This window comes from Clinocottus analis, unplaced genomic scaffold (genome assembly GCF_023055335.1).
Source record: "Clinocottus analis isolate CAN_PGR_092001 unplaced genomic scaffold, fCliAna1.0.p SCAF_2, whole genome shotgun sequence".
NCBI lineage: Eukaryota > Metazoa > Chordata > Actinopteri > Perciformes > Cottidae > Clinocottus > Clinocottus analis.
The window spans coordinates 6355228-6373403 of record NW_027175931.1 but is presented as its reverse complement, the minus strand read 5'-3'; the positions used below and the strand labels follow the sequence as shown (position 1 = coordinate 6373403).

At 42.0% G+C, this 18176-nt stretch overlaps 2 protein-coding genes across 3 annotated transcripts; one reads left to right on the top strand and one right to left on the bottom strand.

Annotated features, from left to right (window-relative positions):
- The first annotated feature begins 73 nt into the window (after positions 1–73).
- On the top strand, positions 74–5316 carry LOC137790926 (transmembrane protease serine 2-like). The gene is made up of 13 exons (XM_068585524.1): positions 74–88; positions 516–663; positions 1104–1196; positions 1294–1407; positions 1808–1937; positions 2019–2129; positions 2229–2272; positions 2687–2849; positions 2941–3113; positions 3484–3576; positions 3954–4096; positions 4815–4967; positions 5180–5316. The coding sequence occupies exons 1-13, from the start codon at positions 74–76 to the stop codon at positions 5195–5197; spliced, it is 1398 nt and encodes a 465-aa protein (XP_068441625.1). The 3' UTR covers positions 5198–5316.
- On the bottom strand, positions 4766–17658 carry bace2 (beta-secretase 2). Of its 2 annotated transcripts, XR_011077966.1 has the most exons (10): positions 17064–17658; positions 13216–13304; positions 12493–12709; positions 10203–10334; positions 9555–9689; positions 9181–9282; positions 8632–8781; positions 8347–8515; positions 6918–7228; positions 4766–4954 (listed from the first exon to the last, which is right to left on the bottom strand). XR_011077966.1 is itself a non-coding variant. In XM_068585523.1 (9 exons), the coding sequence occupies exons 1-9, from the start codon at positions 17349–17351 to the stop codon at positions 6987–6989; spliced, it is 1524 nt and encodes a 507-aa protein (XP_068441624.1). In that variant the 5' UTR covers positions 17352–17658; the 3' UTR covers positions 6364–6986. The 2 variants fall into 2 exon arrangements, 1 of the variants encoding a protein (XP_068441624.1); XM_068585523.1 differs by lacking the exon at positions 4766–4954 and having other exon boundaries at positions 6364–7228.
- Between the last annotated feature and the right edge of the window lie 518 nt (positions 17659–18176).

Below are 18176 nucleotides of genomic sequence, written 5' to 3'. Positions count from 1 at the left end.
TGATGATTGAAATATCGCAAGAGGACATTTTTTACTATCAGTTGATTGTCAGATAGTTTTGGTTGAACAGAGAATGACCACGAATCAGGTAAGTTTTCATTTTATGTGTATCAGTTTAAAGTAGATAAAGTCCATTTAATACTTTAACAATGCCAGCAATGAAAATGTTAGTTTATAAATGTGAGTGAATAAAATGTGTACTTTTTTTTTTTTTTACTTTCTGGACAATCTCACATGCACATTTACATTTCAGGTTTCTTTTCTATAACTCAAATTCTTAAATCGCCATCACGACAAGCAGCCAGAGTCGTCACTTGTGCTGTACTGATAGTTCCTAGACTCAGGTCCTTGTTTCATCTCTTGTGCTGTACTGATAGTTCCTAGACTCAGGTCCTTGTTTCATCTCTTGTGCTGTACTGATAGTTCCTAGACTCAGGTCCTTGTTTCATCTCTTGTGCTGTACTGATAGTTCCTAGACTCAGGTCCTTGTTTCATCTCTTGTGCTGTACTGATAGTTCCTAGACTCAGGTCCTTGTTTCACCCGAGACGACGGGGTGCAGAAACTTCCTCCACTCAGCCGATCCGATGTGAAGCCTCAGTATGTTCATCACGTGGCCCCGAAGCCTCCACCTGAAATCAGCCTCTCCAGTCTCAAACACAAAAGTAGGCCGGGCTCCTGTTAAACTGTTAAACTGTTCAAATGGTTCAAAACTAGGAACTTGGTGTTTACCGTTTGTAGAAAATGTCCCAAAAAAGTGAATAAATTAACCACACTTTGTATATTAGAGATACAGAATGAATGGGGTCAAGTTGATTTTGAGAACAGCCATTGTCCTTTTATAGAATAACATTTATTCTACTTATCCAATTGTAAATGTCAGATTAATACAACAACAGTATTTCCATGGAGATGCATTCATTTAAGTGTTTCATTTACATATTTCTTAATACAGCAAAGAACAAAAAAAACAACAACATGTTTTATATAATTAAATCTAGATTAAGCCTGGCAGAAAAGTCAATTTAGTGTGTGTGTGTGTGTGTGTGTGTGTGTGTGTGTGTGTGTGTGTGTGTGTGTGTGTGTGTGTGTGGGGTCCTCTAAGGTGTAAAACAGAGGTGTGTTCAGTTCACGGTGGCTGCTGTGATCTGCCTGCTGCTCCTGCTGCTGGTGGCTGGAGTCCTCCTCGCTTATTACTGTGAGTGCAGTTTCAACCCTCCCGGGCCACCGTACTCGCTCATGCGCCGTTCCTGCCGATCTGTGAGTTGCTTCTTGTCTGTGCGTTCTCGCCTCAGTCTCCTCGTCCTGTGTGCACGGGGTGCAGTGTGGCGACGGGAGCTGTGTGTGGGCGTCCCAGTGGTGCGACGGAGCGAAAGACTGCCGCTCAGGCCAGGATGAAGCCAACTGCGGTAAACAAGCTCATCCAGGGGCCCAAGTGCTGAAAAAACTGCTGGAAATCTATTCAATCGCCTTCTTATGTATAAAACCAAGCTCCACATCTTCAACTGCTAAAAGGAATGCCTCAATATTGTTTTTACTTTCACCTCTACAGGCTTAAATGTCATTGTTAACCTCCCATTTACACATTGTCCTGTAGTTCCACATCATTTAAATTGGAGGCCATCATTGGTGTTGATAGTCTTTCTTTTTTTTTAAAAAGTGTCATTTAGGAACTTTAAGAGACTTATTAGGATTGTTTTTTCACCTGCATATTAAGCATCAAACTTCTCCAACTCTACTCCAGACTCTAAAGACAACATTGTTGTTGATGATCAGCTATCTGTTGTGTTACCTGCTGTTTGTGCGCAGTGAGGCTGCATGGCTCCAGCTTCCTGCTCCAGATCTACTCGACTCAGAGTCAAAACTGGAGGACTGTTTGTTCTCACGGCTGGACCGACCAGCAGGGGAGAGCCAGCTGCCAGCAGATTGGCTTCAGCCGGTAAGACGCTCCTTCAGTCTTTTTCTCTCTCTCCAATCTCACATGATTTGTGTTTTAAGTGAAGCTGTATATTTTGGACAGGGGCACCTATTTGAAATCAGGCCGGCAGAAGACGGATTCACATGATGGGTACTTAATGGCTAAGTCTGCGTTCAACCCTGAGGCGTCCATCCTGCAACAGCTGGTGTTCAGGTTAGTGAACTGGTGGAGATGAACCAGCGTAAATGTGTTCATGCTAAATCAACATGGACCGAATTACCCCTCAAATGTCTTTTCTTTTGCCATCTGCAGCAATACCTGTCCCTACAACAGTGCGGTGACTTTGCGTTGTACTGGTATGTTATTGCTATGAAGCGGTGGGTGCTATTGGTTCTGCATTTGAGTTCATTAATTGCGACGGTTAAAAGTTGAGACAGTCCTGCATATCATTTCTCCCAAAACTAGCATCTCAAAGTGCCTTCGGCCTCCTCTGTGTTGTGTGGATTAAAGGGAAAAATGACATCAAAGCGATCCAAGGCTTTTGCAAAGCTTTGATGATTTGTTGTGCTCTCCAGCTGTTTTAAGGTTCAAAATAATTATTTGCATTTAGGATACTGCTATTTGATTGAATTGTAATTTAATTTATCAACACAAGTGTGTTGTCCAATTCCAAAAAGCCACACCACTGTAAAACAACACCAGAATTATATGATTGCATGTTCTCTCTCCTCTTTCTAACGAGGCCTCTCTAACAGCACTTTTGCCCTCAGATTGTGGCATCGGGGTGAACTCCAGCAGGGCCTCTGGGGGCCGGCCGGCCTCTCCAGGGGCCTGGCCGTGGCAGGTCAGCCTGCAGGTGGCGGGCTCCCACCGCTGTGGAGGAGCCGTCATCTCCCCCTACTGGATAGTCACCGCAGCACACTGTGTGGCCAGGTGAGGCCTTTTGGTCACACTTCTCTGAATCGGCATTCGTGGCCCAATGATCCGGCTTGAGTCTACTCTCTGTTGTGTCTCTCCCCTGCAGGGCCTCCAGCCCTGAAGACTGGGCCGTGTACGCTGGGGTAGTGGATCCACTCGGCACCCTGTTCAACCCTGCACGCTCCGTGAGCCGCGTTCTAGCCCACGAAGGCTTTAACTGGCTCACTCGCAGCAATGACATCGCTCTGATGAGGCTCTCTAAACCTCTGGGCATCGCAGGTGTTTAAAGGCACATTTATATACACAAGGATAAAAAGAAAAGATGAACGATAACTTAATTGAACTTTGACCTACATCTTTATATGACCAACTATAAAAACACACGGTCGTTCTTGTGTAGTCAGAAATAATAAAATAATGCCTATCGTATATCACCCTCAGTTGCCAGTTTATTAGGTACAGCTAGCCAGTTTCAACAAAGAAGTGAAAACATTTTAACCTTCATGAAGGAGGATTTATTGCAGGCTGCTGAATTAGACTGCATTAGTTTTAATTTGGTGAACCCAATAAGTTGGCTACTGAGTAAATATCCTTTTCTCCGTGGAAACCAGCTGATGAATGACAACAGACATGTTCTTTTCTTCGTCAGCCTCCAGTGATATCAGACCTGTGTGCCTCCCAAATGTTGGCGTGAACGTCACTGCTCCTCAGAAGGGCTGGATAACACGATTCAGTCCCACAGGTGAGACCGTTATGGTTACACGTGATTATGTGTTTTAAATCAAAACATTTGAAAGATGTTAGAAATTCAAACCAATTTACCAAAATCATATTTTGACTTTACAAGTGTTTAAAGACGAGAACAACAGTATTCACTGATGTCTGATACATTCTTTGCCACTGGATGGCACCAGAGACTGAAAATGTGCGTCACTCCACACTAAACGATAGTGACTCACAGTGATGCAAGTAGCACTCTGATGTTATACTTCAGTAATGGTTACAATACTACGGTGTAGAAATACTCTGTGACAAGTACTGAGATGACATACAATGTATAGAAACAAATACTGCAGTCACGTTGAGTGAAAGTCAAAGTGCATTCTTTCGTTTTGACAGACTCTGGCTCTCTCCACCTGACGGAGGCTCAGGTCTCTCTCATGAACGCCGCATACTGCAACAGCTCCACCGCTCACGATGGCCGGATATCACAGGACATGTTATGTGCCAAAGAGACGGAGGCAGTCGCCAACAAGTGCCATGTAAAACATACCACACAATGATTTAAATGCTGAACCCAACATGAATACAGTGGGGGGTTTTTTTTATAATAATGAGACAATGATACACATATTAAAATGTCACAATGAGTATTATTTGGTAGTAAGTACCAGACGGTTGCAGTGTGACTGCCACTCGGGTTAACATGTCTACATATTAGCTGCAAAGACATTCTTTAAATAGAAAAGTGACCCTGTAGAACAATGTACTCAAAGAAATGAGAGTGCACCCACGCAGCAACAAAGACTCTTTATGATGAGATATTTTCTGGTGCAAATTGAGCAGTTCCTGTACTTTAAAGACCGTTTTCATGCTCTTATGTAACTTGCTTTGAGGCCTAGTCCAACAAGACCTGCATTATGTTCTGTACATGGTGAAAGCTTTAGATAAACAGTTCCACTTTGTGACTTATAACAAACCACTCATACAGTCGAGACAACAATGAAAGTCAAGTTAGATCCCTGAGGTGGCAGCTGACCATGATATCATTTTTTATTTGTGGACCGTAGCAATCCTTGAAGGACCTTAATTGTGTCTGAAACTGCATGAAAAGCATTTATTGTGTTTGAATTTGATCAAAAGAGACATTGAGATCATTGTAATGCTTTTGGTCTTTAATGTGGGAGTCTTGATAAGCGTTACATGCATCTTCAAGAGTGTGTACAGTTCATAGAAATATCAATTATTTGTGTTTCTCAGACTGACAGCGGCGGCCCTCTGGTGTCCCTGAAGGATGGAGTATGGTGGCTCATAGGGGACAGCGTTTGGGGGGAACACTGCACCGAGCGGAACAAACCCGGCGTTTATGGCAACGTCACCTTTTTTCTGGAATGGATCTACTATCAGATGAGGGTAAAAATAACAGTATTAGATTGAACTGTTACAGGCAGTTAAACAAAATGAATGCATTGGATTTCCGTGTCTAAGTAACACCGCTGGACTCATGCTGGACAAACATACACAGCAGAGCACCAACATAAGCATTAGTTGTATTTGTGCAGTGAGAAATTACGGCCAATTATGAAACTACTTACAACTATTTTCATTTTTAATTTTCTTCACAGAAGCATCAAGATGACTGAGGATGACAGGACCAAAGATGAACATCGGAAAGTTCATCAGTTACATATTGTATTTTCTATATATTTTCTACATTACTTTACTGTTGATGTTCAAATTGACATAAGAAGCTCCAATGAACAATGTTTTATTATCTCATAACAGTTTGTATTTGTTTTATTATACATGTGTAATTAATGTCTTTATTAAAAGTCTTTTATAAATATGGTTGAAGTGTTTAATTGAATTAATGATATTTAAGCTGATCATTTGCCAACCTAAGAAAACCACAAGTCACTCACACATCACATGCAGCTTGTTCTCGAGTAACTGTTCACAAAAACACATCGTCCTTTATTTAAAAAGATTCACGTCCTTGATTTGGTCCAAAGTTCTTTTATTTACACAAGTATGATTTTGGCACAAAGAAAATACACTTATAAATAAGTGACAATCAAAGATTCAAGTGTAGCTTCAATTTGTCAATTCAAAATTTTGGCAAATAGTGACACGTGTGCAGCTTGACACACCCATACTCTCTATATCTAGAGACTGTAACATAACGCTTGGCAACCTTTTGTTGCCAACAGGTCGTTCGGCTTTGCAAGCAAGCGAACCGTCGTCCACAGGTACCCAGAATGAACATGTGCATCCAATGTGCCAGTTTCAGATTTAGTGTTTTTTATAAAATATGCGTTATAAATATGTACCCTTGAATATCTAGTGTCTAAAAAGCAAACATTTGGAATAATACAATCACATTCAAAAGATAATTAAACATAAACAAGGACATATATATAATTAGTAAGATTACATTACGACAACAAATTGCATAAGAGATTGAGAAATATTGATCTTTACTTTACACTTTTGATCGACTTAAGAAACAAAGTGCAATTCAGCAGAGTAAGTCTCAAACTGACGATACTGTAAATCATTCTGTTTTTGCAGTGAGCTGAGCTTAAAAGGCACTACAGCCACTGTAAACGCGCGACACCTCTTCCTCTTAACAGTGATTGTTTGAGCAGCTTTTCCCCTAAACTTCAACATACACGGGCATCAATTTCACTCCATAGAGGCCTGGAGGTAGACATTAAAATCTAAGAAGGCACAAGAAACATTCCTTCCACGGATCAGGCTGTAAAGGGACATCTTAAGAGGTCGTATTTAGAAATGAAAAAAAACACAGTTGGCCTGGGAAGAAAATCAGTAACGTTTATATTGTTAAAGAATGCACCAATGGTTGTTGAGCACGTAGAGTTCAAGGTCTTCCGCACCTGCTGTCCTGGGATCGTCGATGAGGAAGATTCCCCCCTTTGCTATTGTGATGTGATATTTTGTGATGAAGTGTTTTGTACTTCGGTGCAACCCTCCGTCTGTGTCGAGTAGTTTCGGGGAGAACAATACCAATGGTTGAGAAAAAGTCCTTCATACCTACTCCTAAAAACTGCTCTGTAGCGACATCGCGTTACTGCCTCGCTACAGTCAGTGGAGAGATTGCATCGGTTCTTCTTCTAAAACTAAGCTGAATGTCTTCCCCTGTGTCACACATGACATGGTGGAGAATAAGCAATAGTCACCATCGAACAATTTTAGGACGCGTTTTTTTTGGGCTGGATTCTCCTGTCAAGAGGTGGTTGATCTGTCTGTGTCTATCTCCACGGCCCAAACCGTTGAGTGCAGGCTAGAATCAGTCAGACATCCGGAGGCGTGTGTCACTGTTTGATGCAGGCCGAGCCTCACCCCTTTCTGCGCCGCTGTGGATGGGTTCTCCTGGCTGTGCGCCCTGTCCGCCCATCCGTTTCCCGTCAGTCACTTGATACGGTGACGGACCAGAGACGACTCGTCGGTGATCTCCCCGGCGCGGTTTCTGCGTCGGCACGGCAGGACCAGCAGGAGCAGCAGGATGATGAGGATCACCGCGCAGACCGCCATCAGGGCGTAGGAGATCACCCACATCAGAGGCTCCTTCAGCGGCCCGCCAGAGCAGTTGGCCGCCACGTCTGCTGCCGAGAAAGGCCCCGCGATCTCTGAAAGAGCCTCTCCGCCGCTCACTGCGGAAAGTTAGGAGACAGATTGTTGCATGTCTCATGACTGACTACCAAGTCAAAAACTAAAAAATAAATGTGCTGGAAAACTCTAACATTGATGCACCAGTACAAAAAACAATTAACCTTATAAACCCTAATAAAGCACTCATTCAGTATGATCTAAAAGTCCCTATTCATGTTAAAATAGAAGCATCTCAACCATGTGACATATATATTTTAGAACAAAAGTGTTTAATCACTGCTGAATAAAAACAATATGTATGAGCTTACAGATGGCATGACTTGTGGCTGGTAGCATTTTTGAAGTATTTCAAAGTTAATACTTTTATACACGGTTAAGTCATCAATAGATGATAATGAGAATAGTTCTCTGTCTAGAGTTTACCAGCCAGTTCAGAAATGACTGTCACAAGCCTGCGTCCTTAACCTTCAGCCTACATCGGCAAGGTCTGTTTGCTAAATATGGAACAAAGGTGACCTTTGTACTTCAAGAAGTGAGTTGGAAGCCCTGCCCTAGCTCATACTTGCACAGGATTACGAGGAAGTGACACTGTTGAAATGTTTAACTGTCGCCGTTTAGGTCATGGTGACCAGGATATTTTCTGGGTTTTAGTCAGTGAACCTGCAGCTAATGTTAAAAAAAATACATGTTACTTTACTGTTTGCTTTTCCATAAGTTATCGGTTAATATAGGCACATTACAGACTTCAGGAATATGATTTTTCTTCTTTGTTAAAAGTTAAATGTCTTGAAGCAATGTCATGAGCAACATATTGCTATATATATTTAGCATGTAGATATGTATGAGTAGTTGCTGACACTGACACTTTACAGTCAATATGATAGTAAGTGTTCTGATGATTTTAGAGCATATGTTGATAGCCGAATATGAATACAGCCTTGTTTGTGCAAACTTCCGTCTTTTATGCTGCGTATAATTCAGTTTGGCACTTCCTTACAAAGCATACACTAAAAATAGCATACTGAGATTGGTCACAAAACTTTTTATCATAAGGCTGACAAAAATATAGATGTCGGGATGACAATCTGGACCCATTTGTTGCCTTTATTACGTTTGACATGGTTTTCCGTCTTACTCAAAGTCTTGTTTGTACCCTCACCTGCACAGCTGCTGAGCGCAAAGCCCAGTCTCCGCTGGGCACGGTCGAACACCACGTAGAAGCCTTCCATCACAGTGGCGCCGATCACCAGGCCGTTAGCCGACGAAGACAATCCAAAACGGAAGCATTCCAACGTGCCGTCCACGTCCGTGATTGGCTGAATGTACAACTGTGACATTGGGACACAAATGAGGAGATTAAAGAGGGCCGATGATTGCTTGTGTCTCTCAGTGTTGATAGAGCAGAAGCGATCACTGGTTCTCGTGTTTGTTTTTATCCAGGTACCTTAGGCAGGATGGTGATGCGGAAGGACTGGCTGGTGTTTGTGGCCCTCAGGTAGATGGACAGCTTGGGGAAAAACATCCAGGGGGTCTCTCCCTTCATCCAGCATGCGAGCTTGCTGCCATCCCAGAACCCTGAAGAAAAGTCCTGGATCTGAACCAAACAGAAACAAAAGAGAAATAGACAAAGGGAGACAAAAGGACGAACACTCAGCATCAGAAGGTCAGTACAGCACCAAAACAGACTTTTGTGTTCGCTTTCATTTTGCCACTTGGGATTAATCTGCAAGGATGTGGGTTCATTAATTGAAAATGTTGCTTCCAGGTTCAAATTAACCTTGAGTTCTGTTTATGTGCAGTTACAGAATGTGAAAAATGTAGAATGAGGAAAGAAACACTAAAAGCATGGCACACATTTTTATAGCAGAAAAGGTCCTGATTGTTTCACTCAAAGCCACTATGTCCTTGAGCAGCAAGCGTGTGCTATCCTCCCCTGCATCGCTTTGCTCTGACAACATGTTTCATCACCGTCTGTGGAGAGACAGCAGCTTACCAGAGAGCTGCGTGTGATGGCTTCTACCACCGCATTGAAGACGTTGACGGGAAGACGCAGCAGCGTCGTCCCACTGTCAACTATAGCTTTATCCATGTTATACTAAAAGAAAGGGAGAAAGAGGGAAGTGCAGTAATGTTATTCTCAGTTCAACAGGCTTCTACGAAGGACCTTGAGCAAACCAAAGAATGTAAAACGAGGAAGCTCTTGAGTACGTTCCCCTGCAGTACTGTGACTCCAATTCAAGTTTCATTTCCTTGTTGTGACCTTGATACAATCAACTCAGAATTCTCTAATCAAAAAAAGAATAGGTTTCCAACATATTGTTTTTCCCCTTCAAACGTCGGACATAGTTTTGTGTAAAGTATACCTACCTCTCTGCAGTCCAGTTCCAGATTCTGGTTGCCGACCTCCAGCTTCAAAACCTCCACTTGGAAGTACCACTCCTCTACGATAGGGGTGTACCACACTGACCCCCGATACAGAGTTGGTTCAGCCCCTCCCATGACCTAGGAAAAGCTATACTTCTTCAATAATTCATGGGTCACAACGACAACACAAGGAAAATGCAAAAAGAGTATGCTCTAGCCTAGGTTTGTGTGATCTCTCCACAATTTGGCAGAATACATAAACACACAAAAACACACACAAAAGCACCCGACCATCTTATCCATCTGTTTGTGTCAGTGGGTCACATGATAGAGATGCAGTGAGCGAGGCACTGAGGCCGCTTGTATAACAGCAACAGACCTGCTCTCAGCAGGATGCTATCTTAGCTTAATTAGCTCCACTCTAACGAGACTTGGCCTCCAGTGGAGAACCCACATTGACAGGGAGGATACCAGCTATTATGCGTCTAAACTGCACTCAGCTGCGATGTCTGATCCATTGTGAGACACAAACTGTATTGCAAAAATACACATTTTAAAAAGGCGTGTTATAAAATTTCAAAGAAGGTCAGAAGACTGCTGAGATCTAAAGTCTTTGCCTTTGAGCACACTCAGCCCCTCCTGACTACTCACAAGGCTGCCTCCAGGGGCGTCCACGGTACTGCTGGCTGAAAGTCCAGCGCCACACATCTGGAGGGAAAAGACGTCAGGAATTCCCAGCTGTTTCACCAAAGAGTTGAAGAAGGGCTCCACGGACGAGTCAGGCTAATTGAGAGACAGGAGGTGTGTAATTATTAAGTTCAGGAAAAAAAGAAAAAAAAAGGTTTTGTGTGCATTAAAGAAATACATCCTAAAGACAGAACATGATGACAAAAACAAAGTGTTTAAGAAACAAGAAATAACAGCGAGGACGTTTAACATCATTTTACAAGAACGATAACTGCTACTTAAAAAGGATCAAAAATCAAAAAGGAAATGACCAAAACCCTTTGGTCAGGCTGTGATTTAAACAATATTCTGGCCACTGTGTACGAGCGCGTCTGTCTCATTCACAAGTCCTCACATGTATTCCTACAGTGGTGTGGCCATTGACTAAAGGATGTTCTCTGTCTCCTGTCTTCTTCAGATGTCATGCATGACACACAGCCATCAGGCACGTTGAACGTGAACACCCAGGAGATGCCAGCAGCACAAAGTGGTCAGTGTGAGCCGATCTGCCCCTCAATCACTGGCATTTAATACCAAAGGTTACAGTAAATGTCATCCTCGTCCCATCAACACTGTTATATAGTGTTAAAAAAAAAGCAGACGATAGGGCGAAGCGCCTTGGTTCTGTGTCACACTTCACACATACTGTATGGCGGAGGTTTTCTAAGTAAGAGGCAGGCCTCCCCAAGGAGGCTCCCAACAGTTTCTGGGGAGTCTCAGTGAATGGAAGTGAAAAATCTACGACATTAGTTATCAAACAAGGAACACATAGAACAGCCTAGATTTAGTTAAAGAGATTGTTCAGAAATACAGTACTTCTGGGGGTACTTTACTGTTCACAATTTGTCCGAGGGGAAGCCCACAGTCTCAGACTCTGAAACCTCTTGGTCTACAAGATGTCTTGTACGTGAATTAAATTTACTCTGAGAATGTGCTCTTTCCACAACACACACATTTAGCTTTTTCTAATGAGGCCAGATAATCATATGTAGTTTTTATCCAATGAAATTAATGTTCCAAAATCCATTAAATAACCTATGACAAATAATTTACTGCTCTGGTACAACAGAGTTTTTGTTTTTTAATCATGCACAGGTATCGTACTCTTGCTGCTGAAAATAAATAATGAACATGACATGTTTCTTTTCGCAGATAAGATCTCAAAGTTGTTCAATGCTGTGAAAGACATGTACAACAGCGGGAAGGCGCTGCTTGATTAACTTGATAAAAAATTATATTTTTATCATAAACATCTCATGAAGTTCATATAAAAGTTATACAATAAATTTACTTTTAATATGAACTGCTTCAAGTTCTTTGCAGCAAAGAATGGCAAACCTACCTCATGATATATTTCACAACGATTGAGACACACTCAGACCTCAAAAAAACAAGTCATAACAGTTGTATGTCAAGTTGCAGTTCATATCTATTTCTGTCCAGACTTTGAATAAATGTAATTAAAAAATGTATGCAAGGGTATTTTTTGGCAACAGTATTAACAATATTGACATGTATGATTCCAGTGAATCACTTTGTGTCAGAAGCATGCTATCTTCACTTAGAGACCATTATTACAAAGGAGTACAGTGGGCCGATGGAGAGCTTCATCACATGGTGCAATGGCAATCACCTGAAGCTCAATAGCAGCAAAACCAATGAGCTTGCGGTGGAATACTAGCAGAGGAACAGGAGAACCCCTGTCCTGGTTGTCACCCAGGGGGAGGAAGTAAAGAGGGTGGACTCATGCAAGTACCATTTCTCTATCATCTGGATTCAGAAAACGTCATGACAGCAAATTGCTATTTGCTGTAATTTGCAGTGTAAACTACGAGCCCACAGCTCAGCCGTCACTTTATTGAGAGCCAACAAAAATACTCCCGAAAAGCACCTTTAAAAAAAAGAAGCTCAATAAAAATAAAATCATGTGATCACTGAACTTGTATGGAACTAATTGTTTTCCAATATGGAGACTATGTACTGTTTATTTAGTTTGGCGTTGTTTTATAAGTGATGTATTGTTTGTCAATTCTTTTGACTGTTTTTTGCTTTAGTTTTTTAAGAGTATTTTACTGTATTATTTTGGGACTGCAGATGTTAAAAAAAAAGAAAGAAGAATATAGCCCTTGTTAAAAAAAGTGAAACTAACCTAACATAACCCTAAAACGGACTAATTCAGAGTAAGATTTACACTTTAAAAGCATCTATCTCTTACCCTTGCCAGCATGGGATAGGCCAGTCCCAGGATGCCCTGCCAGTTGACCCCAGGAAGAAAGAAGCCCTCAGATGACAGGATGGCAGCTATGTTGATGGTGACAGTCCCATTTGGGCCTTTGGGAATGGAGACACGATCAGTGGCCAGTTCACCTTCCCAGTTGCCCTGAGTGTACCTGACAGCCACAGTCCGGCCAGATGACTGGTACGTACTGGAGCTAAACACAGGGGAAGAAGGCAAGTCGTGTGAATAGTTACAACAAGATGAAAAGCTAAATGTGTGGTAACTCAGGACGAGGACTTTCATACAGGGGCTATCTCAACAGACTGCTATGCAAGACAGACATTACATAGCAGAGATCATGTAATTCATTGATATTGGTATGATGTTTCTGAGAGTTTCTGTATCGGATCACATGTACAGATCCTTTGGCGGCGGCACATTAAAGAGGAATTCAGCTGCATTACAACCCTCTGCATGCACAGTGCATTCCTCCATCACATGTGCAACACACACTACTTAACTATTATATAAAAAAATATTATATATATATATATATATATATATATATATATATATATATATATATATATATATATATATATATATATATATATATATATATATATATATTAAATGCTGTATTTCCAATCTACTCTCAATATTTCCACCATTAATATTCATTACATTTTGCAGATCCTACAAAGTGTTGAAGCTACTCACAGCGCAGTGTTGAAGTAGTGAGTAATAAATGGGTGTGGAGCTGCGGCCACAGCGAAGTTACTACTTCCCGTATCCACCAGGATGTTCACCTGAAATACACAAGGGAGAGTTTATTTTAACAAGCACTGCAGATATCTGCTTTAGGCCAACCCCGTTCCACCTCAGAGCTCTTGAGTCACAGGGTAAAAAGTAAGAGCTGTAAAGCAGAACACGCTGACGACAAGACTTTAAGAAGGCATTCAAAAGACATTAAAGATTATGTTTGTACAAATAATAGTAATCAGAGAAGGAAAAAGCAGAGAACGTGCAGGGAAAACACCAACACAAACATGATAAGGAAATGAATCTTGAAATAATAGAGAGAGACTATGAGATTGACAAAAACACAAATATGTTTCGTATTTCTGTGATCGAGATTGAGATTTTGAAGTTCATTAAGACATTCTTAAAATCAACATAATGCATGTTGTCACATATGTGTTATAAATGGAAAATTGAATGCAAACTTTGTTTTGACACGACAGAGACAGTCAACATTGTGGTTAGTGTTTTGTTGCAGGCCGAAGTGAACAGAGTGTACTTTACAGCTGGATTTATTTCAACCATACGTACACATAATTATGGGACTGCGCATAATCAGAAATTTCATACCAACTTGGATACGGTACCAAAAAAAAAACGGACTGCAGTATCGCCAATTCATAGAGATTCCAGTGTCACACAAACTGCACAAATTACTATGCATCTCTAATGTAATTGCTCTGTGTGTGATCTATGAGACAAACATGACTGCCTCTAGCTACAGACATGACTGGATGACCTATCCAGCCATCCTGGTGTGTGTGTGTGTGTGTGTGTGTGTGTGTGTGTGTGTGTGTGTTTCTGTGTGTGTGTCATATCCACAGTGGAGGCCAGAGAACAGCGGTTGAGATAATGTTGTCTTGCAGGCATCAAGTCAACGAGCAGGAACTAATTAGCTTGCAGACTTCTGTCACCTTCACTACTGAGCAGTGGCCACATTAACACTCACTAGCAAGCATTTCTCACCAGGATGGGGGTCATAAAGCTTATGCTCCATGGCCACCTGATGACTCAACAACAAAGAGGTCACATGACACAGTCAATGGAAATATATTTTTGACCAAAAAAAAAAGGCGTAATTTGGCATGCTGGGGAAAATGACATGTATACCCCTATGTTATAAAGGACAAAACATCAGGAAATAGTTGAAATATATAAGATTGACAGACAAGGAACAAGGAATTCCAATGATTGTGTGACGAAAACCACTTCCTCAAGTTTAGTTCCTCAAGCCTATCATGCCTCAACCATGTCTAAATGGAGCCAGTTCATCATTATACCACACTATTTCCTCAGACACTACAATCATTATAACTTATTTATATTAGCCAACTGCTCACTTGTGCATGAAGTCATTATGAAACAATTGGTGGGGGGAATAAAAACCTGCAATTATCAACAATGTGTTATCGACTGGTTCAGTCGGGCACAGGAAGCCCTAGTTGGCCCATTCGTAGGAGTCAGGCTTATCACTTCATCCTCATTGGATGGGCACTGATCCCATCAGTGTGACTGTGCCATCAAAAACCCCACTGCTGCCTTGCAGATGGCACCAGTCCATTCACACAAGGCCTGAACCGGCCAAACAGGCCAGATTGGAAAACACTGAAACCTCGCTGTGAGGGAGGGAGGGAGCAGGGGCATTTCCTTATCCCCCACACCGCGTATCTTTTCTGGTCACACTATGCTCCCTTAGCTGGGCTGCTGAGCCTCAGGCAAAGATCTGCCCCCGCTGCTGTGGCAGCCTGCAGTTGAGCGCTCGCTGTCTAATTGGCAGTGGCTCCATGGCGGCAATGTGCATCTGCTACCTGTTTGTACCAATTAGCAGATGTGAGGCTCTCCATCCGACACCTCAGCCTAGCTCCGCCACACGCTAACAGATGCGGCAATTAGTGGCTCATTTGAATAGTGCCTCATTTAACACCGCAGCCCTGTAATCACATCGTCATTTAGTTGGAATAATATTGATAGCATGCCTCAATTGTATCGAGTTACGAGACGTTTTGGCACTGCATAACCAATGTCAAAAAACGTGGATTGAGCTCTGCAGGCAGGGAAAAAATTATATAATGGTCTCACCATGAATACAAAAGGAAAGGCGGAACTGATGTTTTCCTCAAAAACATCATCCATCAATAGAATATTCAAAGTAATATATTTGTTAAAAACATGAAGCATTTACATCAATGTTCACTTCTACTTGAACTTCCTCATCCTACACAAGGTCCCAAATATACCTTTGTCACAGCTTTATTTTTGTCACACACAGGCGTAACTGACACGGTTTTTAGGGTCCTGGCATTGTGTTTGCTGGCTCACTGGGACACTTAATGGACCTGAGCTATTGTTATTAGTTGCACCTGTGCTTCTTCCTGATGTGACAAGTAGAAATAATGTGACAAAACTATTAAAATTCACCAGGCTGATGCTGTTCCTGGAAAAGGTAATCAAAGATACCCTTCATTCATAGTATAGAAACTCATCGGTTGACTGTTGATTCCTGATAAGGAAACACACCTGTGCCTGGTTAAATGGTGTGTATAGTTTAGTCTATTAGTGGCTCTCTATGCAGTTCGATGATACAGGAATAACAATGTTCCTTTGAATAAATCATAGTCCGAGAGTTTCCTCTTTTGAGCTTTTAAAACGTCTGTATTTGACTAGAACAACAGATACCATTAAGTATATTTTCCAAAGTACAACTGTAGACTGGTTGTGGGAACTGTACCTTTACGAGTACTGCAGCATTAGCCTCTCTGAGGTTGACTCAGGCCAGTGACACGGCAGGTAGCACTGATAAGCCTCTGTGAGCCTGAGGATCTGAGCTGTGGCACCCAAGAGTCTTACCATCTCTGATCTGTTTAACTTGAGAGGCCCAGGAACAACAGGTCAAGTCACTAACGAGATAATTCACCTTTCGGATTAAGCTCCATTTCAAACGCATCTTCTTACAACACAATGGCAAAGCATAGCCTTAAACCTACAACATCCTAATGCGTCATGTATTTTTAATAGTGGCGGCGGGAGAATCCCTATGCCAGCTCTTCCGGGTCCATTTAGTCCCCCTTAATCATTAATATGATCTCGTTAGGCATTTTACATAACAAGCAGTATAAAAAAAACAGTACATTACACAGGCCTATTTCCGTGCAACCAAAAGAAAATAAGCAGCAAGTATATCTGGAGGGCTAGTGCTGTTTCAAACAACTGTGGAGCTGCTCTTTGCTCCTTGGGAGCCTCATAATCCCCATCAGCTGCTGATGAGGTCCTCCCAGGCTGCATCATGTGAGTGCATGTGAGCGAGGCTTTAGTCTACCTTCAGACCCAAAGCCTGGGAAGACTTGAGGTAGCTAATGCACCTCACATCCATGCTGTACTGCCCTGCCAGCCTGGAGGAAAAAAGGATAGTGATAGCAAAATATGCCATAATCTTCCCTTGACCAAAGTCGTTGTTCTGCTGTTAGGGTCATATCAAGCAGTCATTCAGAATATGTAAATATTGCATTTAGTAGGTACACACTTAGTCCCTCTTTGAGTGGATCACATTGCGTTACGGTTTAAAGCAGAGTTTACATCGTTGTGTCTGAATGTAACACATGACCCTGTGTGAACACAATGAAACAAATCAAAGAAAGTAGAGAAAATAAAATAAAATAAAGGGGTACTTTCAGTTTCAACCTTAAACAGTCTAATACAAACTGAAAGATCTGTGTCACTGAATACAGGTGATAAACAAAAACAAACAAGCAAGTTCTCGTGATATTTACCTTTTGACCAGGAGTACCAATTGACATTTCTATGTAGTATCCTCTTCCATAGTCCCCTTGCAGATTATTTACCATGTCCAGAAAGTTCACTGTACCGGTTGGATCAGACGCCAGAGACAGGCCGTTTCCATCAGCCGTTAACGCGATGCGCCGGGTCAAATCAACCGCCGAGGATATGTTGTATCTCCCGGCGTATATTTTCAGCGGTATAGCGAAAAAACACTTTGACACGCCGAAGTGTAAGCAAAAAAGAAAAGCCCATGTCAAAACAGATGTGTTGTGTGCCATGGCGGAGTTACTTAGCGTTAGTCTGACTGATAACGGGGGGTTGAGAGCTGGAGAATGGGGGGGCGAGTCTCGGGGAAAGTCTCCTGGCTCCTCGCTCAAAGTTTGCTCCTTAAAGTTTTCAGTTTGGCCACCATGGAAACGCCTCTGCCGCGAGAACGGACATCACGGAAACGTTGCCGCTCCTCTCCTGTGCGCCGTCAATGGGGAGTCACACATTCAGACATGGTCAAACTGACACAATGACGACTGTTTTGATCATATGTTGCTCTCCGACTCCTAAGAAGTTTCGCTACAACGTAAACTGCTGCTGCTGGTTCGGGGAGAACCGCGTCAAGCTCCCCGAAAAGTATGAAACGCGGCTTCCGGTTATGTCAAAGTTTTCAAATTAAAGGAAACCTTGAACAGTTATTTTTTTTGTAGCGCATAAAAACAGAACAGTTGTTTCAAAAAACTTGGCATATGAGCCACATGCATCATGATAAAAGGGAAGAAAATACACAATTTACAACGTAAAAACGTATGAGCATAAATGTCTTGTGGCGCTTGCATCATATTTAGGATGTAGTATTTTACGTTAACAATTTGCATTTAATGTAGTATTTTTTTGTGTGAGGTGGTGGGGGGGGGTATTTGGAAAACTTTTATTTTGAATGCAAAATGACCAAACTATGTCTTATTTGTACCGCCTTCACTTCCTGTGTGCTAGGCAAATTTGAACCAATAGAGGAGTTGAACAACTTCTCACTATAACTTGAATTGACGTGAGCTCTTCGGACAGGTAACTTAGCGTTAGCTCTGCGGGGGTTGGGAGTGTGTCTCCTCTTT